Below are 23,307 nucleotides of genomic sequence, written 5' to 3' on the forward strand. Positions count from 1 at the left end.
AGGTGTACCTGTGGATGTATTTCAAGGCCTACCTTCAGTCTCAGTGCCTCTTTGCTTGACATCACGGGAAAATCAAAAGAAATCAGTCAAAACCTCCACAAGTCCGGTTAATCGTTGAGAGCAATTTCCAAATGCTTGAAGGTACCACGTCCATCTGTACAAACAATAGTACGCAAGTACAAACACCATGGGACCACGCAGCCCTCATACTGCTCAGGAAGGCAACGCATGCTGTCTCCTAGAGATGAACGTACTTTGGTGCGAAAAGTGCAAATCAATCCCAGAACAACAGCAAAGGACCTTGTGAAGATGCTGGAGGAAACCGGTGCAAAAGTATCTATATCCACAGTAAAATGAGTCCTATAACGACATAACCTGAAAGGCCGCTCAGCAAGGAAGAAGCCACTGCTCCAAGCCCGCCATAAAAAAGCCAGACTACGGTTTGCAATTGCACATGGGGACAAAGATCATACTTTTTGGTGAAATGTCCTCCGGTCTGATGAAACAAAAATATAACTTTTTGGCCATAATGACCATTGTTATGTTTGGAGGGAAAAGGGGGAGGCTTGCAAGCCGAAGAACACCATCACAACCGTGAAGCACGGGGGTGGCAGCATCGTGTTGTGGGGGTGCTTTGCTGCAGAAGGGACTGGTACACTTCACAAAATAGATGGCATCATGAGGTAGGACAATTATGTGGATATATTGAAGCAACATCTCAAGACATCAATCAGGAAGTTAAAGCTTCATCGCAAATGGGTCTTCCAAATGGACAATGACCCCAAGCATACTTCCAAAGTTGTGGCAAAATGGCTTAAGGACAACAAAGTCAAGGTATTGGAGTGGCCATCACAAAGCCCTGACCTCAATCCCATAGAAATGTTTTGGGCAGAACTGAAAAAGCATGTGCGAGCAAGGAGGCCTACAAACCTGACTCAGTTACACCAGCTCTGTCAGGAGGAATGGGCCAAAATTCACCCAACTTATTGTGGGAAGCTTGTGGAAGGCTACTGGAAACATTTGACCCAAGTTAAACAATTTAAAGGCAATGCTACCAAATACTAATTGAGTGTACGTAAACTTCTGACCCACTGGGAATGTGATGAAAGAAGTGAAAGCTGAAATAAATCATTCTCTCCACTATTTTTCTGACATTTCACATTCTGAAAATAAAGTGGTGATCCTAACTGACCTAAAACAGGGTGTTTTTACTAGGATTAAATGTCAGGAATTGTGAAACTGAGTTTAAATGTATTTGGCTGAGGTGTATGTACACTTCCGACTTCAACTGTATATTTGTGTGTGTGTACTGCTTAATCATTATTAGGTTGTTACAGACATGTTTGTGTTTGGTCATCCTGTGTTTGTGTATGCAGTATAGTACACTACTGCGGACACTGCTAGACATCCTCCTCAGCACCAGCATACAGATAGATGCCCATGCTGTCTCATGACTGCTTACCAAATGGCAAACTATTCCCTATGGCACTAATTTAGTCTATCTGCCTTATTGAACAAGCATGTTGCTGAAAAGTCTCGTGTCTGTCATTGCAGTTTAGTGCACTGACAGACTGGTAGAGTAATGACCGCCTGCGCCACGCCCCTTGTCTCAGCGCATCTAGAGGGCTGGAGAGAAGATGAGAGAGAAGGGAGCGTGATAGCGAGGTGAGATGCTTGGTGCTTCCCTTGGAAGACCTGCATGTCAATGAGTGACGGCCAAATGGAAATCACTGCTAGAGACAGAAACCAGCTGCAGCTCGTGCTGCTCACACTTGCTCAATCAAAGAGCAACAAAGGGGCGGATGCTTCTTCTGCCGCTCAGGCTGGCCATCATACTACACATATCAGCACTGACACAGCCTATTGGAAAGCTGATATATGCAATTGCTAAACACTGACACGGTTGACTGCATCCGACTTCAATTAAAGGTAAGTAGTTATTTGCCCAAAACATGTTTTAAAATCCCATAATGTGTTGTTCCGTGTCATTTAACAACAGCTGGGGTTATGTTGTCAGAAATTAATATGATCAAAACAAACGTTACGTTTGATTAGAATCACGGTGCTAATTGGGTGGTGGACGAAACTAAAGAGCATGACATGTGTGAGCGTGCTATGGCCCCCAATCAGATTTTTATGTGCCTCAGAAAGAGCTCATTTTCAGTATGTGACAAACTGCCCACAAGCAGGAGAATTCTATCTGGCTAGAAGCAGCGCCGTCCGTTCAGCACCACGGAGTTCAATCTGACTACTGCCACCGCTATAGACTACCTGTCAGACTAGCTAGCTGCTAGGAGATCCGCACCTGCGGCGCTGTCCATTCAGCACCACTGAATGTCGGACCCGACCTCAGAGTTCATGCCAAAATCCAATTGATTCTACTCTCTCCAGTCTCTCCAGTAGGCCTATATGACATTCAACTAAAACTAAAGGATGACTTATTTATTCTGCAAAGGAAAATAAGTTGCTTGAGGTTTAAATGTTCTCATGCATAATGTCCCCTCCCTGATTTGTCTCTTTCTGTGTAACATCACTACAGTCATGGAGCTGGAGCACTTTGACGAGCGGGAGAAAGCCCAGAGAAACACCCGCAGAGGCTCCAGGAACAACGGGCTGCAGAGCCCCACTCGCAGCGCCCACTGTAGTCTGTACAGGACCCGGACACTGCAGTCTCTAGCCTCAGAGAAGAAGGCCAAAAAGGTCCGCTTTTATCGCAATGGAGACCGCTACTTCAAAGGGATTGTCTACGCTATTTCCCAGGACAGGTTCCGGTCTATAGAAGCCCTTTTGGCTGATCTGACCCGCTCCCTGTCAGATAATGTGAATATGCCCCAGGGGGTCCGGACCATCTACTCTATCGACGGGGCCAAGAGAATATCCAGCATGGAGCAGCTGGAGGAAGGTAAGCTAACCCTTAACCTTAACCCTACCCTAAAGGTTGGGATGAGACAGTATTGAGCAGCTAACCCTAAGGGATGGGACAGTATTGAGCAGCTAACCCTAAGGGATGGGATGAGACAGTATTTAGCAGCTAACCCTAAGGGTTGGGGTGAGACAGTATTGAGCAGCTAACCCTAAGGGATGGGACAGTATTGAGCAGCTAATCCTAAGGGATGGGATGAGACAGTATTTAGCAGCTAATCCTAAGGGTTGGGGTGAGACAGTATTTAGCAGCTAACCCTAAGGGTTGGGGTGAGACAGTATTTAGCAGCTAACCCTAAGGGTTGTGGTGAGACAGTATTGAGCAGCTAACCCTAAGGGTTGGGGTGAGACAGTATTTATCAGCTAACACTAAGGGTTGGGGTGAGACAGTATTGAGCAGCTAACCCTAAGGGTTGGGGTGAGACAGTATTTATCAGCTAACCCTAAGGGTTGGGGTGAGACAGTATTGAGCAGCTAACCCTAAGGGGTGTGATGAGACAGTATTTAGCAGCTAACCCTACTTGTTGGGGTGAGACAGTATTGAGCAGCTAACCCTAAGGGTTGGGGTGAGACAGTATTTAGCAGCTAACCCTAAGGGTTGGGGAGAGGCAGTATTTAGCAGATAACCCTAAAGGATAGGATGGGACAGTATTGAGCAGCTAACCATAAGGGAGGGGACAGTATTGAGCAGCTAAGCCTAAGGGATGGGATGAGACCGTATTGAGCAGTTAACCCCACGGGTTGGGATGGGACAGTATTGAGCAGCTAACCCTAAGGGATGGGATTGGACAGTATTGAGCAGATAACCCTAGGGGATGGGACAGTATTGAGCAGCTAACCCTAAGGGATAGGATGGGACAGTATTGGGCAGCTAACCCTAAGGGACGGGGCAATATTGAGCAGCTAACCCTAAATGATGGGACAGTATGAGCAGCTAACCCTAAGAGATGGGATGAGACCGTATTGAGCAGCTAACCCCAAGGGATGGGATTGGACAGTATTGAGCAGCTAACCCTAGGGGATGGGACAGTATTGAGCAGCTAACCCTAAGGGATAGGATGGGACAGTATTGGGCAGCTAACCCTAAGGGACGGGGCAATATTGAGCAGCTAACCCTAAATGATGGGACAGTATTGAGCAGCTAACCCTAAGGGAGGGGACAGTATTGAGCAGCTAACCCCGAGGGATGGGATAATATAGTATTTAGCAGCTAACCCCAAGGGTTGGGATGAGACAGTATTTAGCAGCTAACCCTAAGGGATGGGACAGTATTGAGCAGCTTAGCCTAAGGGATGGGATGAGACCGTATTGAGCAGCTAACCCTAAGGGATGAGATGAGACAGTATTGAGCAGCTAACCCTAAGGGATGGGACAGTTTTGAGCTGCTAACCCTAACGGCGGGGACAGTTTTGAGCAGGTAACCCTAAGGGATGGGATGAGACATTATTTAGCAGCTAACCCTAAGGGATGGGACAGTATTTAGCAGCTAACCCTAAGGGATGGGATGAGACATTATTTAGCAGCTAACCCTAAGGGATGGGACAGTATTTAGCAGCTAACCCTAAGGGATGGGATGAGACAGTATTGAGCAGCTAACCCTAAGGGATGGGACAGTATTGAGCAGCTAACCCTAAGGGTTGGGATGAGACAGTATTGAGCAGCTAACCCTAAGAGATGGGATGAGAATGTATTGAGCAGCTATCCCTAGGGGTTGGGATGAGACAGTATTGAGCAGCTAACCCTAAGGGATGGGACAGTATTGAGCAGCTAACCCCAAGGGTTGGGATGAGAGAGTATTGAGCAGCTAACCCTAAGAGATGGGATGAGAAAGTATTGAGCAGCTAAACCTAAGGGATGGGACAGTATTGAGCAGCTATATCCTAAGGGATGGGATGAGACCGTATTGAGCAGCTAACCATAAGGGATGGGATGGGACAGTTTTGAGCAGTTAACTGTAAAGGATGGGACAGTATTGAGCAGCTAATCCTAAAGTATGGGACAGTATTGAGCAGCTAACCCTAAGGGACAGGACAGTATTGAGTAGCTAATCCTAAGGGATGGGACAGTATTGAGCAGCTAACCCTAAGGGACGGGACAGTATTGAGTAGCTAACCCAAAGGGTTGGGACAGTAGAAGTCTGAGAACAAATTAAGTTGTGCCTTTTTTCTAGGTTTCCCACTGTACAATGAGTGACCTGCTCCAGTTGGCCTATATAGTAGGCATATAGTATATTTCCAATACGTCTGTAAACTCTATAATCTAAATGTCATAGCTTTGTCATTATGTGGTGCATTCAGTGATGTGAGTCTATGGTTGCTGTGACCATGTAGGCCTATCTCTGTGTGTTGCCTATCTGCAGGAGAGAGCTATGTGTGTGGCTCCATAGAGTCATACAAGAAGCTGGACTACACTAAGAATGTCAACCCCAGCTGGTCAGTTGGGTTGAAGACAGCTGTGGCTGCCTCTGCACGTGGTCCCCCATCCCTGGGCAGCGCCAAGGCTGGGGCCCCGGAGACCAGGGAGAGTAAGGACTTCATTCGGCCCAAACTGGTCACCATCATCCGCAGCGGGGTGAAGCCTCGTAAGGCCATCCGCATCCTCCTCAACAAGAAGACTGCCCACTCCTTTGAACAGGTTCTCTCTGACATCACAGACGCCATCAAGCTGGACTCTGGGGTTGTCAAGAGACTGTACACCGTGGACGGGAAGCTGGTGGGTTATGAATTACGGTTATACTAGTGAATTTACTGCCTGGTTCTCAGGCTTAGCTTCCCCCACAGACTCAGAGGGATGGGCTATAAGGCAATTAGAGTTAGAAGTAGGTTTCTGGGACTCAGTCTGCTGTCTTATCATCCTTTATTAACCCAGTCATTAGGCGTTTCAGGAGCACAGTTTCACTGAGACATTTTCACAATGAATGACCTTTAAATATTTTTGAGGTATAGCCTTCATGACCAGATGACTATATGGTTTAAATCCCATGAACACAGACCTTTAACACAGAGTCCTGAATACAGGATTACTAGAGAGAGTAAAAAGGAGAAGGGATTCAGAGAGGCAAGTAGAGTTGGGAATCATGATGTTTAGTTGCCGTATGCCTATTAATAGTCCGTCTCTCCTCTTTTATATTGGTTCTATCAAAGAAACTCCGATGTAGTTTTTCTTTTTTCTCTCCTGCACGGTTTCTATGGTGATCTGGTTGCCTGGGCTGGTTGCTAAGGAACAGCCTCTGCGGCAGAGTGGTGCAGTGGGAATGTTGTCTGTGTGTGGCTCAGTGTTGCAGAACAGTGTTTATGTCAGTGCTATCGAGGAAGGCTAGAGAATGGTGCAAGGTACTCGTATGGCCCAGACATGACCGGAGATAGTAGCTGTATATTCCATCATCAATATCATGCAGATGAAATGCATTCAGGGATTCATCTGTAATGTCTGCGATTCACCCTGTTCATCCGGTTCAGTTTAACTTCACTGTCTCATTAAATAATGATGGTAGAATTAGAAAGTATTGACAAGAGTTCTCCAGTCACACACTTCCGGTTCAATATCATTGTTTCTCCAGTTGATGATTTATGAGGCTAATATGCTCTCTGTGCTACTAAGTGAGACTAATGGATTTCAGGGTTGGGCTATACAGTAAAGTTCTATACAGTGGGTATCAGGGTTGGGTTACAGAGTACAGTTCAATATAGATGGTATCAGGGTCGGACCATACTGTACACTTCTATACAGTGGGTATCAGGGTTGGGTTACAGAGTACAGTTCAATATAGATGGTATCAGGGTTGGACCATACTGTACACTTTTATACAGTGGGTATCAGGGTTGGGCTAAAAAGTATAGTTCTATACAGTGGGTATCAGGATTGTACCATACAGTACAGTTCTATACAGTGGGTAACAGGATTGTACCATACAGTACAGTTCTATACAGTGGGTAACAGGATTGTACCATACAGTACAGTTCTATACAGTGGGTATCAGGGTTGGACCATACAGTACAGTTCTATACAGTGGGTAACAGGATTGTACCATACAGTACAGTTCTATACAGTGGGTAACAGGATTGTACCATACAGTACAGTTCTATACAGTGGGTAACAGGATTGTACCATACAGTACAGTTCTATACAGTGGGTATCAGGGTTGGACCATACAGTACAGTTCTATACAGTGGGTAACAGGATTGTACCATACAGTACAGTTCTATACAGTGGGTAACAGGGAAGGGCTATACAGTACAGTTGTATACAGGTGGTATCAGGGTTGGGCTATAGAGTACAGTTCTACACAGTTGGTATCAGGGTTGAACCATACAGTACAGTTCTATACAGTAAGTAACAGGTTTGGGCTTTACAGTAGAGTTATATACAGTGGGTATCAGGGTTGGACCATACAGTACAGTTCTATACAGTGGGTATCAGGGTTGGACCATACAGTACAGTTCTATACAGTGGGTAACAGGGTTGGACCATACAGTACAGTTCTATACAGTGGGTATCAGGGTTGGACCATACAGTACAGTTCTATACAGTGGGTAACAGGGTTGGACCATACAGTACAGTTCTATACAGTGGGTATCAGGGTTGGACCATACAGTACAGTTCTATACAGTGGGTAACAGGATTGTACCATACAGTACAGTTCTATACAGTGGGTAACAGGGAAGGGCTATACAGTACAGTTGTATACAGGTGGTATCAGGGTTGGGCTATAGAGTACAGTTCTACACAGTTGGTATCAGGGTTGAACCATACAGTACAGTTCTATACAGTAAGTAACAGGTTTGGGCTTTACAGTAGAGTTATATACAGTGGGTATCAGGGTTGGACCATACAGTACAGTTCTATACAGTGGGTATCAGGGTTGGACCATACAGTACAGTTCTATACAGTGGGTAACAGGGTTGGACCATACAGTACAGTTCTATACAGTGGGTATCAGGGTTGGACCATACAGTACAGTTCTATACAGTGGGTAACAGGGTTGGACCATATAGTACAGTTCTATACAGTGGGTATCAGGGTTGGACCATACAGTACAGTTCTATACAGTGGGTAACAGGGTTGGACCATACAGTACAGTTCTATACAGTGGGTAACAGGGTTGGACCATACAGTACAGTTCTATACAGTGGGTAACAGGATTGTACCATACAGTACAGTTCTATACAGTGGGTAACAGGGAAGGGCTATACAGTACAGTTGTATACAGGTGGTATCAGGGTTGGGCTATAGAGTACAGTTCTACACAGTTGGTATCAGGGTTGAACCATACAGTACAGTTCTATACAGTAAGTAACAGGTTTGGGCTTTACAGTAGAGTTATATACAGTGGGTATCAGGGTTGGACCATACAGTACAGTTCTATACAGTGGGTATCAGGGTTGGACCATACAGTACAGTTCTATACAGTGGGTAACAGGGTTGGACCATACAGTACAGTTCTATACAGTGGGTATCAGGGTTGGACCATACAGTACAGTTCTATACAGTGGGTAACAGGGTTGGACCATATAGTACAGTTCTATACAGTGGGTATCAGGGTTGGACCATACAGTACAGTTCTATACAGTGGGTAACAGGGTTGGACCATACAGTACAGTTCTATACAGTGGGTATCAGGGTTGGACCATACAGTACAGTTCTATACAGTGGGTATCAGGGTTGGACCATACAGTACAGTTAAATACAGTGGGTATCAGGGTTGGACCATACAGTACAGTTCTATACAGTGGGTATCAGGGTTGGACCATACAGTACAGTTCTATACAGTGGGTATCAGGGTTGGACCATACAGTACAGTTCTATACAGTGGGTAACAGGGTTGGACCATACAGTACAGTTCTATACAGTGGGTATCAGGGTTGGACCATACAGTACAGTTCTATACAGTGGGTAACAGGGTTGGACCATACAGTACAGTTCTATACAGTGGGTATCAGGGTTGGACCATACAGTACAGTTCTATACAGTGGGTATCAGGGTTGGACCATACAGTACAGTTCTATTCAGTGGGTATCAGGGTTGGACCATACAGTACAGTTCTATACAGTGGGTATCAGGGTTGGACCATACAGTACAGTTCTATACAGTGGGTATCAGAGTTGGACCATACAGTACAGTTCTATACAGTGGGTATCAGGGTTGGACCATACAGTACAGTTCTATACAGTGGGTATCAGGGTTGGACCATACAGTACAGTTCTATACAGTGGGTATCAGGGTTGGACCATACAGTACAGTTCTATACAGTGGGTATCAGGGTTGGACCATACAGTACAGTTCTATACAGTGGGTATCAGGGTTGGACCATACAGTACAGTTCTATACAGTGGGTATCAGGTTTGGGCTATAAAGTACAGTTCTATACAGTGGGTATCAGGATTGGACCATACAGTACATTTCTCTACAGTGGGTATCAGGATTGGACCATACAGTGCACTTCAAGACAGTGGGTGACAGAGTTGGGCTATAGAGTACAGTTCTAAACAGTGGGTATCAGGGTTGGGCTATACAGTACATGTCTATAATGTGGATTACATGGTTGGGCTATACAGTATAGTTCTGTACAGTGGGTTACAGGGATGGGCTATAGAGACATTTCTATACAGTGGGTATCAGGGTTGGACCATACAGTACAGTTCTATACAGTGAGTAACAGGTTTGGGCTATAAAGTACAGTTCTATACAGTGGGTATCAGGGTTGGACCATACAGTGCACTTCAAGACAGTGGGTGACAGAGTTGGGCTATAGAGTACAGTTCTAAACAGTGGGTATCAGGGTTGGGCTATACAGTACATGTCTATAATGTGGATTACATGGTTGGGCTATACAGTATAGTTCTGTACAGTGGGTTACAGGGATGGGCTATAGAGACATTTCTATACAGTGGGTATCAGGGTTGGACCATACAGTACAGTTCTATACAGTGAGTAACAGGTTTGGGCTATAAAGTACAGTTCTATACAGTGGGTATCAGGGTTGGACCATACAGTGCACTTCAAGACAGTGGGTGACAGAGTTGGGCTATAGAGTACAGTTCTATACAGTGGGTATCAGTGTTGGACCATACAGTGCACTTCAAGACAGTGGGTGACAGAGTTGGGCTATAGAGTACAGTTCTATACAGTGGGTGTCAGGGTTGGGCTTTAGAGCACAGTTTTATACAGTGGGTATCAGGGTTGGACTGTACTGTACAGTTTTATACAGTGGGTATCAGGGTTGGACTGTACTGTACAGTTCTATACAGTAAGTAAAAGGTTTGGGCTATAAAGTACAGTTCTATACAGTGGGTTTCAGGGTTGGGCTATACAGTACAGTTCTTTACAGTGTGTAACACGGTTGGGTTATAGAGTACAGTTCTATACAGTGGGTATCAGGGTTGGGCTACAAAGTACAGTTCTATATAGCGGGTATCAGGGTTGGACCATACAGTACACTTCTATATAGTGTTTATCAGAGTTGGTCTATAATGTACAGTTCTATACTGATTTAATTAGCCATTTGCAGTTTCCCTGTACCTTCCGTGTGTAGACTTGCATGGCTTAATCTTTGAGACAAGTATATGGTACTGGCAGGATCAACCAGGTAGCCACAACATAGAGGTTGTACCTTCTATTCAGTGGGTATCAGTTTTGGCCTATACAGTACAGTTCTATCCAGTGGGTATCACGGTTGGACCATACAGTACAGTTCTATCCAGTGGGTATCACGGTTGGACCATACAGTACAGTTAAATACAGTGGGTAACAGGGTTGGGCTATAGAGTACAGTTATCTACTGTGGGTATCAGGTTTGGTGATTGGTGATTGTGCAATCAATCCACACACACACACACACACACACACAAGCGCGTGCTCCTCACCGCTGTGGTAGAGATGTCACTGTTGCCTGAGGCTTATTGTCTGTTGATGTTTGGCTTCAGCAGCTCTCGTCTCCTAAGGTCAGATGATGCTGTTGTGTAATTACTGTTAGAAATGTCTTATTACTGTGCTATTACTGAACATTAAAGCAACACTTGTCGACAATCTGCTATTTAAAGGCAATTTCTAATTGAGCCGACATACAGTGTTTACCGCAAATGCAATATCTGCAAACATGGGGATGTAGCATTTAAAAACCTAATAGTTGACAGTGTTATACAGATTCAATCCCAGCCTTGCACTCATTTGTTTTCTGAACATCAGCTGTGAAGTTGACCTGTTGACGTGATCTGTCTGAGGTGAAAATACAACAACTTACAGCTGAGAATCCTGGACTAACGTGAGTACTGTCAGCAGAGTGGTGAATGGAGCTTTGCTTCATGTAGTGTAGTGTTGCTAAGTGTCTGACTCCACAGTAACTGTGTGTTAGGGAGCTGCTACAGATTCCAAGAACACAGGATGAGATGTTACTATCCTTTGTGCAAGCACTTCCAAGAGTTAATGAACAGTGAGCCTGGTGAAATTTGGGGAGCGCATCGTCAGTAGTATACCTTTGGTTCCTAGGGTGTTTCGGCCTTTCACACTATACACCCTCCCCAAAGGCGGCCAGCGACAGGGTGATCAATCCTACGCTTGCGTCCCATTCCCAATTAGTCATAGGAGTTGCCTTGTTGTTGATAGCCAACATCCCATGGGACTATGCATGGCAGGGGCGTCCTCCTCCCTGAGTCAAGCATTGTTGACCGCATACCTCCTGGCCCTCTCACTTCGGGGCCCAGCTGGGGTCTTTCCTCTTCATCCAGAGCCACTGACTGCTGCCTTCTGCCGCCTCCGATACAGCTTTGATTGCCGATCGCTGGCTCTGGCCCTTAATTCCAAGGTCTCTAAGCAGTCTGGTTGTAGATGTTGCCACAAAACCTCTGCAGCCCACCTCCACTGGTCGGACTTCTGTGTTCCAGCCATGATGCCGTGCTTCGGCAGCTAGATCGGCATAGCGCAGATGCTTTCGCTCATAAGCCTCATCTACCTGAAAATACAACAACTTACAGCTGAGAATCCTGGACTAACGTGAGTACGGTCAGCAGAGTGGTGAATGGAGCTTTGCTTCATGTAGTGTAGTGTTGCTAAGTGTCTGACTCCACAGTAACTGTGTGTTAGGGAGCTGCTACAGAACAGTAATGGAGCGACGTACAGTTGTGCTGACTTCCCGTCTGAAGCCATTCATAATTAATCTCCTCCACTGCAGCTGCAGGCTGTGTCCCAAATGACACCCTATTCCCAATATAGTGCTACAGTTGTAGTAATATAGCAGCCAGCTGGAACTTCTCAGCACTTCATTAACACCCAGTGTGATTTACATACTGGTTATAAGCTCATTTCAGACATTGATTAGTGTTACTACAGAGTTACATTGACATTCTGTTACTGATTGCTACTGTAATCATGTTCAACCTGACGACTACTTGTACATGTTATTGATATGAATACATTCCCTCTCCCCGCCACACGCATCTCTGATAATGGACATTCCTGCTTGACATACTGTAGCAGTCTGTCTAATGTCGCTCAATAATGAATGAACAGATCTAAGACAGATACTAGCCTCTCTCTGAAACAGTCAGTAGCCTGAAACAGCCTGCCAATAGCCAATTTCTTTAAACATTACATTATAAGTAATTTAGCAGACACTCTTAACTGGGTTTAAGTGACTTGCTTGAGGGCACATCAACTGATTTTTCAGCTAGTCTGCTCTGGGATTCGAACCAGCAACCTCTTGGTTAATGGCCAAATGCTGTTATCCACCCGACAGCCTCTCAGTAGCTTGTTTCTTGTACAGCCTGTCAGTAGCTGGTCTCTGAAAAAGTGTGTCTCTGAAACCACCTGTCTCTGGAAGAGCCTGTCTCTGAGTGGGAGGCATTTAATTCCAGTGGTAATGTTGTAGCTATGAGTCAGTATTTTTCTTGTACATGCATTAAGGCTCTTGGCCTATATGACTGTATGGGAGGAGGAAGGAGGAGAAGGTTGGTGAGGGTGAAGACGGGGAGCAGGAAAGGAGGTGGGGAGGGGGGATCGTGGAGAGAGGAGAAGGGATATGGGGGAGGGGTGAGGAGGTGGGAGAAGTGGGGAGTGGAGAGAGAGGAGAGGGTGAGGCTGGGAGGGTGATAGCAGGAATGGGCAGAGATGGTGAGGAGAGCGGGTGAAGACTAGTTGTTTGTGGTGTCCTTGTTCCAGGTGACTGACAGTGTCTAGCTGTCTGTCTGTTCCAGGTGACATGCCTTCAGGACTTCTTTGGTGACGATGACATCTTTATGGCCTGTGGTCCAGAGAAGTTTCGCTACCAAGATGACTTCCTCTTAGATGAGAGTGGTGAGATAATTATAATAACAGTACCAGAATTTCCTTGGAATTAGTGTGTGTGTGAACTGTAGATGTTTATGTGTGTGTGTGTGTATCTGACAGTGTCCTCTCCCTCCAGAGTGTAGGGTGGTGAAGTCGACGTCATATGGTCGGATCTCCTCTCTGCTAGGACGCTACTCACCCAGAGGAGGAGGCTCACCCAGAGGAGGAGGCTCACCCAGAGGAGGAGGCTCACCCAGAGGAGGTGGCTCACGCCGAAGCTCAGGCTCAGGTATGGCCCTGTGAGTGTGTATGTGTTTTTGTGCATGCATAAGTAATTAATCTGCAGAATCAACAACTTTTTTAGCAATGTATTTGTCCTTCTTATCAGCAACCAACTGAGTGAGGAGTGTTTTTCTCTAACCTCTAACCTCTTGTGTCTGTACTGTAGCCAATGGGACGGTAGGCAGTCAGCTGTCGACTCCTCGATCTGGGAAGTCCCCCAGCCCCTCTCCTACCAGTCCTGCCAGCCTCCGACGACACAGGGTAGGACCAAACAATCCTTTACTAATATAATCACAACGCTTTAACATAAGCCTAGATTCAATCAGATCAAGCGTTAACCGGTGGTAGCCGGCACCCACATAGCTAATGTTTTGGGCGGTGTCGGAGGTATAACTGCATTGGAGCTGTCAAATCGGTGAGCTGCTGCTCTTGATCATTGTCACAAAGCCACACCCATCCCACTCCCATTAGAAGTTCAGAATGAGAAAGTGTAGTCTATAGCCTGCAATTTGAAAATCATTAAAATCATTATTAAAAAATAATTAGGATTTCTATCAGCCTAATCAAGGTATAGATTACACGTCACATTCCAGTGTTTGAACTTGTAAACAAGGCTGCATGGGATTTCTCTTAATGCGACTCTGTGCAGCCAATGGCAATGTTCGCTTTAGATATAATTCCAGGAGCTTGTGGATTTGACAGCTCTAAAGCAGTTCCACCTCCGACACCTTCAAAACAACGCTATGTGGATGTGGGCTAAAATGGATCTGATTGAACAGAGCCCATAGCCTCCTATAGATAGTCACCTATAGACGTTCCCTATATTTATATTTAGTCCCCTATATTTATTTCATTTTTAAAATTTAACTAGGCAAGTCAGTTAAGAACAAATTCCTATTTACAATGACTGCCTAGGAACAGTGGGTTAACTGCCTTGTTTAGGGGCAGAACGACACATTTTTTTTTTGTCAGCTTGTAGATTTGATCTCGCAACCTTTCAGTTACTGGCTCAACGCTCTAACCACTAGGCTACCTGCTGCCCAATATATATAGTCCCCCATAGATGGCCCCTATAGATATGCTCCTATATATAGTTCCCTATAGATAGTCCCCTATTGATAGCCCTCTTTATATAGTTCCCTACTGACAGCCCCTATATATATCCCCCTTTAGATAGTCCCCTATTGATAGTCCCCTTTAGATAGTCCCCTATAGATAGTCTATAGATGCCCAAACTGTGTTCATGTGTTCAAAAAGCATTTATGATCTCTCCCTCTCTCAGGGGTCCCAACACAGTGGCTCATCCCTGTCTCTAGCCTCCACCAAGGTGTGTAGCTCCATGGATGAGGGCGACGGAGCAGGAAGTGAAGGTAGTAGAGAGGACTGTGTACATGTTTAAGGGCAGCTTTTCCATTGAGCATGCTCTAGAAGGCATTGGATGGGTCTCACATTGCAGCCTATTCCCTTTACAGTGAACTGTTTTGACCAATGCAGAAAAAGTCAGTAAACAAAGTAAGTAAAAGTAGTGCACTGTATAGGGGATAGGGTGCCTATTGAACAGAGACTTAGGCCTAGGTGCAATCCGTCTCATGGAAGTTCAGCATTATAGCGTGACTGACATTTGAAGGCAATGTTCCCACGTTCGAGGAGACTGAATTTACGGTAAACGCTGAATTTGTCGGCTCAATTGGAAATTACTTTTACATTTATATTGGGCTATAGCACTGATCTTCCGCAATACAGATTGAATCTAGCTCTTATTAATCTATCTGGGGACTGTGGAGTGGAGAGTGCAGTAGCAGACATGACCGAACTCATCTGCTTGCCTGGTTTGATAGCGGAGCTGAACCTGCTGAGTGATGAATGTCCCTCCGTCCCTCCGTCCATCGCTGAGAGGTACAAGGTGGGGAGGACTTTAGGTGACGGTACCTTTGCTGTTGTCAGAGAGTGTGTGGAGAGATGTACGGGCAGAGAATACGCCCTGAAGATCATCAACAAAGTAAAATGTAGGGGAAAGGTGAGAACTACTCCTGTTTCGGCCCAGTTATACCGAAAGGGAATTGCAGAGCTCTCTTTTTGTGGGTGTGTCTTAGAAATATGTCCCATTTGCTAATAGCCTATCCAGCAGGATCTCAAAGCTAGCTAGTGAGACCCTACCTCTTCCGATCGGTTATCGAGTTCAGCTCATAGTAGCTGACCGATAAGTCACTGAATGTTTCCTCATGTCTTCTCCCCCTATTGAAAATGACTGCATGGTCTCCAGTAGTTTGAAAGTAGTAGTAGTATTATTATATTATTATTACCTGCACTACAGTACTGTTAACATCTGTAACCTGACCGTTCCTTGATGTTATTCCCCAGGAACACATGATCCAGAACGAGGTGTCCATCCTCCGTCGTGTCAAACATCCCAACATTGTCCTGCTGATCGAGGAAATGGACACCTACAGCGAGCTTTACCTGGTCATGGAGCTGGTCAAGGTGAGTTGACAGAACAGTTAGACCATGGGTGTCAAACTCTGGCCCGTGGGCCAAATTTGGCCCGCGGGGTAATTATATTTGGCCCGCGAGACAATAGCAAATTACTACTAGAGCTGGCCCGCCGGTATTATACAGCGCATTCACCACTAATACTACGAATCCCATAATGCTCTGCTGTTTTCACGCGCCAATCAGGACAGGACCCAGAAACGCTCTCTCCTCTGTGACAGTAGTCATAGCAACATAGACGCTACAACTGTCAGCGAGCTAACCCTTCCCAAAAATGGCAAAAAGAAAGGCAGAAAACAGGAGCTTTCTGGACAAGTGGGAGGCAGAATATCTGTTTACATATGTAAAAGACAAACCTGTTTGTCTTGTTTGTGGAGTCAACGTGGCTGTAAGTAAGGAGTACAACATTAGACGACACTATGAAACGAAACACCATGACAAATACAAGGACCTGGACATGACTCAAAGGAGCCAGAAAGTAGAGGAGATGAAAAGAAGTTTGGTTTCACAACAGAATATGTTTAAAAAAGCCACATCACAAAGCGAGGCTGCTGTAAAGGCTAGTTATATAGTGGCAGCAGAGATCGCAAAATCAGCCCGGCCCTTTAATGAGGGAGAGTTCATGAAAAAGTGCATGATGAAGGTTTGTGACCTCGTATGCCCAGAGAAAAAACAAGCATTTTCAAACGTGAGCCTGAGCAGGAACACAGTAGCTGATCGCACATGTGATCTTGCCACCAATCTGTATGACCAGCTGATGGAAAAGGGAAAAGATTTTGTTGCGTTCTCCCTCGCTGTGGATGAGAGCTGCGACGCATCTGATACTGCTCAGCTGTCAGTCTTCATCCGTGGAGTGGACTCAAATCTGTGTGTTACGGAGGAGCTATTAGGATTCAAATCAATGCATGGCACAACCACAGGAAAGGAAATCTTTGAGGAGGTTTCCAAATGTGTAACTGAAATAAAGCTGCCGTGGGATACTAAAAAAAGCTGAAATAAAGCTGCCGTGGGAACTCGTTGGATTAACGACAGATGGTGCGCCAGCGATGTGCGGTAAAAAGAGTGGACTGGTGGGCATGGTTCGGGAGAAGATGCTGGAAGAGAACTGTGCAGGTGAGCTAACTGTTTACCACTGCATCATACATCAGGAAGCACTGTGTGCCAAAGCCCTAAAGATGGAACATGTTATGACCACAGTAACACAGGTAGTTAACTTTATAAGAGCCAAAGGTCTAAATCACCGCCAGTTTAAATCTTTTCTGGAGGAGTGTGGTTCGGAATACGCAGACGTGCCGTATCACACAGAGGTGAGATGGCTAAGCAGAGGAAAAGTACTGAACAGATGTTTCGAGCTGCGTGAGGAAATATGTCAATTCCTGGAAACCAAAGGGAAGGATACAGCAGAGCTCCGGGAGCAAAAGTTCCTGTGTGAGCTGGCCTTTCTCTGTGACATCTCGAGCCATCTCAATGCGCTGAACCTGCAGCTTCAGGGGCGGGGGCGCATCATCACAGACATGTACGCTGCAGTGAGGGCCTTCAAAACTAAACTGTGCCTGTGGGAGAATCAGATGCTGCAAGGAAACCCTTGCCATTTTCCCTGCTGCCAATCCATAAAAGCGCAGATCTCTACCGCCGTGTTCCCATGTGCACAGTTTGCTGAAAAACTCAGTGTTCTCGCCGCTGAGTTTAGCCGGCGATTTGCCGACTTCGATGCCCAGAAATGCAAGTTTGAACTGCTTAGTAATCCCTTCGCAGTTGATGTGGAAAATGCACCAACCAACATCCAAATGGAGCTGATTGAACTCCAGTGCAACGACACGCTGAAGTCAAAGTATGATGCTGTGGGCGCCGCACAGTTTCCACGGTTCATCCCTGACACAATGCCTCAGCTCCGCACCCAAGCTGCTCAGATGCTCTCCATGTTCGGCAGCGAGCAACTTTTCTCCTCGATGAAGATGACCAAAACAACTCACAGGAGACGTCTGACTGATGAACATCTTCGCTCGATACTGAGGATTTCTTCAGCTCAGAGCTTGAGCCCAGACATTGATGAACTAGCATCCAAGAAGAGATGCCAGGTATCTGGCTTGGGCACATCAGATTAGACCAGTGTGCAATAATTAACGTTTTCTTTATGCACTTTTTCTTGCTACAAGGCATGGGCTTGAATGGTTGATTGATTTATTATCATTTTATTTGTAAAATTATTAGCCAGTGGAAAAAGTTTATTTTTGGTATTTAAATCAGAAGGCTGCAAATAGAAAAGAGGCATACAATGTTTATTTAAATTTTATTTATTTAATAAATGAATGCCATTGATGTGTTTTTTCATTTGAAATTCGATTTTGCATGTCTCCACTATTAAATTATATATTGTATGGTAATAAGCGATGCTTGTTCCATATTCAATGTTAAAGCAAAACTTGTTTGGGTCCATATTAAAAGGTTAATTTGTTCAATGTTGGCCCGTGACTTTGTTCAGGTTTAACATTTTGGCCCACTGGGTATTTGAGTTTGACACCCCTGAGTTAGACGAACAGAATAGATTTGGAGACAAGTTTAGAGAGGGAAACAGAGGACAGGGCACAGACAGTCCGGAGCTTAGACTGCTACACCAGACTCGGACAAGCTGGTCAAGATGAGCTGTACCTGGTCAGGTGTTTCATAGATTACACCCTGTTATGGATAGAGTCATGCAGGTCAACACTGTTCATTACAACGCTTCGTGTTGTGAGGTGTAATGTGTGTATGGTCCACAGGGGGGTGACCTATTTGATTCCATCACCTCCTCGAATAAATACACAGAGAGAGATGCAAGTGGGATGATTTATAACCTGGCCAGTGCCATCAAGTATCTGCACAGCCTCAACATCGTACACAGAGACATCAAACCTGAGAACCTGCTGGTGAGTGTGTGTGTACATGATGTTTTTGAGTGTTTGTTTATTTATGTTTATACACTACCGGTCAAACGTTTTAGAACACCTACTCATTCAAGGGCTTTTCTTAATTTTTTACATTGTAGAATAATAGTGAAGACATCACAACTATGAAATAACACATATGGAAACATGTAGTAACCAAAAAAAGTGTTAAACAAATTAAAATACATTTTATATTTGAGATTCTTCAAAGTAGCCACCCTTTGCCTTGATAACAGCTTTGCACACTCTTGGCATTCTCTCAACCAGCTTCACCTGGAATGCTTTTCCAACAGTCTTGAAGGAGTTCCCACATATACTGAGCACTTGGCTGCTTTTCCTTCACTCTGTGGTCTGACTCATCCCAAACCATCTCAATTTGTTTCATGTTGGGGGATTGTGGAGGCCAGGTCATCTAATGCAGCACTCCATTACTCTCCTTCTTGATCAAGTAGCCCTTACGCAGCCTGGAGGTGTGTTGGGTCATTGTCCTGTTGAAAAACAAATGATAATCCCACTAAGCCCAAACCAGATGGTATGGCATATCGCTGCAGAATGCTGGTTAAGTGTGCCTTGAATTCAAAATAAATCACAGACAGTGTCACCAGCAAAGCACCCCCACACCATAACATCTCCTCCTCCATGCTTTACGGTGGGAAATACACACGCGGAGATCATCCGCTCACCCACACCGCGTCTCACAAAGACATGAACCAAAAATCTCCAATTTGGACTCCAGACCAAATGACAAATTTCCACCGGTCAAATGTCCATTGCTTGTGTTTCTTGTCCAAGCAAGTCTCTTCTTCTTAATGTTGTCCTTTAGTTGTCAGTTTGGTGGGTGTAGATTGTGTAGAAAGTCAGGCACAGGAGAGCAGAGATGAGTGAAACAGCGCACTTTACTTGACAGCACAAAGTAAACCATTTACAAAGTGCTAAAAGAACGGTTACCACAAAAACATCGGTGATAAACAGCACCCGGTACAAACCAGCCGGAACATTCCGACCTGAACAAAATAACAATCACACACAAAGACATGGGGGAAACAGAGGGTTAAATACATGACCAGTAATTGGGAAATGAAAACCAGGTGTGTGGAAAAGAGAGACAAAACAAATGGAAAATGACAAATGGTTCGGCGATGGCTAGAAGACCGGTGACGTCGACCGCCGAACACCACCCGAACAAGGAGAGGCATCAAAGTTGTGACATCAAATAGGGCTATCTTCTGCCAAGAGTGTGCAAAACTGTCATCAAGGCAAAGGGTGGCTATTTGAAGAATCTCAAATATAAAATATTTGTTTAACACTTTTTTGGTTACTACATGATTCCATATGTGTTATTTCATGGTTTTGATGTCTTCACTATTATTCTACAAAGTAGAACTTGGTAAAAATAAAGAAAAACCCTTGAATGAGTAAAACTATATATAGCCGGGATTCAATGCAAGGTGTGGTATAACGCGGCACACCACTCAATGCACCTTTTAAACGCCTGAAGTTCAGGAAAATCGCATTTATGGTAAACGCTACACATGTCGACTCAACCATGAATTACTTTTAAAGGTCTGTAACGATTCACTGTGTGTCCCAGGTGTATGAGCATCAGGATGGTAGCAAGTCTCTGAAGTTGGGAGACTTTGGCTTGGCTAGCCTGGTGGATGGACTCCTCTACCTGGTCTGTGGCACCCCCACCTATGTAGCACCTGAGATCATCGCTGAGACAGGGTACGTCTATGTGTGACAGGTGTGTGACAAGGGTTTGTGTGTTGTCCTCTGACAGGAGTGTGTATTCTCATCTGACAGGTGTATGTGTGTTGTCCCCTGACAGGTACGGGCTGAAGGTTGATATCTGGGCAGCTGGCGTAATCACATACATTCTGCTGTGTGGCTTCCCTCCCTTCAGTGGGTCTGTGGTGCTCTATGATACCTAGCTAGACAATACCACTATAACCCTTCAGTGGGTCTGTGCTGCTCTATGTCTTATTTGTCATAGGCCGGGATTCAATCCCAGGCACTCTATCGCTCAATGCACTAGACTACAGACAATAAGCTGTTTAAAGGCTTTTTCCAGACATTTGTGGAGATCACATTCATAGTAAAAGCTTCTCATGCTGGCGGAAGCGTAAATGACCTTTTCAAGTCAGTTTTAGTCTGCTGCGCTATAACGTGCCTTGCATTGAATCCCGGCCATAGTATTTCAGCATACCCAGATAGACGATAACATTATAATGCTGATGATGATAATGACATGAGACTTGCTGTTGTTTTTGTCAAGGAGCAGTGAGGACCAGGAGAATCTGTTGGACCAGATTCTAACGGGACAACTAGCCTTCCCTTCACCGTCCTGGGACAACATGTCTGTCACTGCTAAGGTTGGTCCATGGTTTAATCCCTTCACTTAGTGACAAAACATTTGAATAAAAAAAAAAAAATGAACAAGCTGTTTGATTGGATTTACTGTAGGAGCTGATCACAGGGATGCTGCAGGTGAAGGTGGAACAGAGATACACAGCTCTGCAGGTTCTGGATCACCCCTGGATCAATGTGAGTAACTAGAACGTAGTACTTAGAACATGCAGATGGTAGGTGTGTGTGTGTGTGTTGGTTGACCAGGTTCTGTTTGTGTTCCAGGATGATGGGCGATTAGTGAACGACCAGCAGCTCTCTGTGGCTGGGAAGATTAAGAAACACTTCAACACTGGTCCTAAAGCCTGCAGCACCACTGCTGGGGTGTCTGTTATCACAGTAAGGATCTTACTCAAGGCTGTGTAGGTGTTTAGGACTGTTCCGAATGTGTACAGCCCAAAACATTAGGTTCCTCACATGTAACTCTGACATCTAATGCATGTCCTCTTCTACCTCATCCCCCTCTCTCTCTCTTCTCTCTTTCTCTGCCTCTCTCCTCGCTCCTGATTCTCTCTCTTTGCCCCCTCTCTTTGCCCCTCTCTCCCCCTATCTCTCTCTCTTTGTTTTCTTTCTCCCTCTCTCACCCCCTTCTCTCTCCCCCTCTCATCTCTCCCTCTCTCCTCTCTCCCTTTCAGACCACCCCTCTTGATAAGGAGCGGGAGGTTTTCAGACTAAGACACCAGCAGGGTGTGAGGTTGAAGCCCCGCCCCCGCCTCCAGCCCCATCCCCAACCAACTGGCTTCCCCACTAGCGCCAGTCAAAGCTCCACCCACAGATCCAACAACCCTGCACTTTCTCCCGCTGATTTCACTTCAGAGTCAGAAGATTACTCCCCCAGCCCCTCCCCCACCTCCCCTAGCTCTGCTGACACCGTCCGCTCCCCCACCTCCCCCTTCTAGACTCCAAAGGAAGAGAGAGGGGAGAAAGGAGAGAAAGGAACGAGGAAGGACAGGGGGCACGTATCCCTGTATTCACGACGACAGTCTGTCAAGATGCCTGCCAATTACTTAAACATTGATTTGCCATTCCGGCTACATTGTCAGTTAACCCTAAGATTCACTGGGGTCAGAGCCATTCACAGAAATCAGTTAGGGTGGGGTTAGGGTTAGAGGTTAGGGTCAAGGTTAAAGGTGTATTCTGGATGGGTTCTGCTCTGGCCCTGAGAGATTACTAAGGCAGAGAATCTGTATCTGCTTATCTTTTCTAAGACACCACACAGACATACAGTAGTTAAGCCATTTTTCAGGAAACACTGACTCGTCCGCTGAAGTCTCCTGGTGTTGGGAGATGAGTACTGCAGGGCAACCAACCTGCTAACACAACAACTATGTAAACCTACAGATCAAAATCTTCCATTTAACTTGACGGGACCTCATACGCCCTGAATAGGGCATCTTAAGTATTTCTGTGATTAAACATACATTTTGTAAAATAATAATGATAATAATAATGACGTCGGGTCCTTGAAAAGCACTATATAAATTCAAAAACATTTATTATTCATTTTGAAAATGTTTGCATCCAGTCAGTTATCTATTTCAGTGAAGTGAAATAGCATCCAATTCATTACAACTTGTTCAGAAAAACACTTCCAAGTCAAAAGATGTAATAGTCAGAACATTCAATAAGACATGCTGTATGACACCTGTCATGTAAAGATATAATGTATGTATACTGAACAAAAAATATAAACGCCACATGTAAAGTGTTGGTCCCATGTCCCATGAGCTGAAATAAAAGATCACAGAAATGTTCTATATGCATAAAAAGCTTATTTCTCTAAAATGTTGTTGCCAAATTTGTTTACATCGCTGTTAGTGAGCATTTCTCCTTTGGCAATATAATCCATCCACCTGACAGTTGTGGCATATCAAGAAGCTGATTAAACAGTGTGATCATTACACAGGCACACCTTGTGCTGGGGACAATAAAAGGCCACTCCTAAATGTGCAGTTTTGCCACACAACACAATGCCACAGATGGCTCAAGTTGATGGAGCGTGCAATTGGCATGCTGACTGCAG

General features: G+C 45.1%; 1 protein-coding gene across 2 annotated transcripts; it reads left to right on the forward strand.

The window, feature by feature from the left end:
- The first annotated feature begins 1,432 nt into the window (after window positions 1-1,432).
- On the forward strand, window positions 1,433-23,069 carry LOC110507645 (serine/threonine-protein kinase DCLK1). Of its 2 annotated transcripts, none has more exons than XM_036965411.2 (16): window positions 1,433-1,929; window positions 2,540-2,902; window positions 5,282-5,634; window positions 13,110-13,209; window positions 13,319-13,471; window positions 13,631-13,725; window positions 14,747-14,834; window positions 15,303-15,481; window positions 15,826-15,945; window positions 18,714-18,860; window positions 20,470-20,603; window positions 20,707-20,784; window positions 21,154-21,250; window positions 21,342-21,422; window positions 21,510-21,623; window positions 21,920-23,069. In XM_036965411.2, exons 2-16 carry the CDS (start codon window positions 2,542-2,544, stop codon window positions 22,181-22,183), a joined length of 2,364 nt encoding a protein of 787 aa, XP_036821306.2. In that variant the 5' UTR covers window positions 1,433-1,929; window positions 2,540-2,541; the 3' UTR covers window positions 22,184-23,069. The 2 variants fall into 2 exon arrangements, with proteins under 2 accessions (XP_036821306.2, XP_036821307.2); XM_036965412.2 differs by having other exon boundaries at window positions 21,160-21,250.
- The last annotated feature ends 238 nt before the right edge of the window (window positions 23,070-23,307 follow it).

This window comes from Oncorhynchus mykiss, chromosome 27, assembly GCF_057628025.1.
Source record: "Oncorhynchus mykiss isolate SJ-2025 chromosome 27, ASM5762802v1, whole genome shotgun sequence".
NCBI classification, from domain to species: domain Eukaryota; kingdom Metazoa; phylum Chordata; class Actinopteri; order Salmoniformes; family Salmonidae; genus Oncorhynchus; species Oncorhynchus mykiss.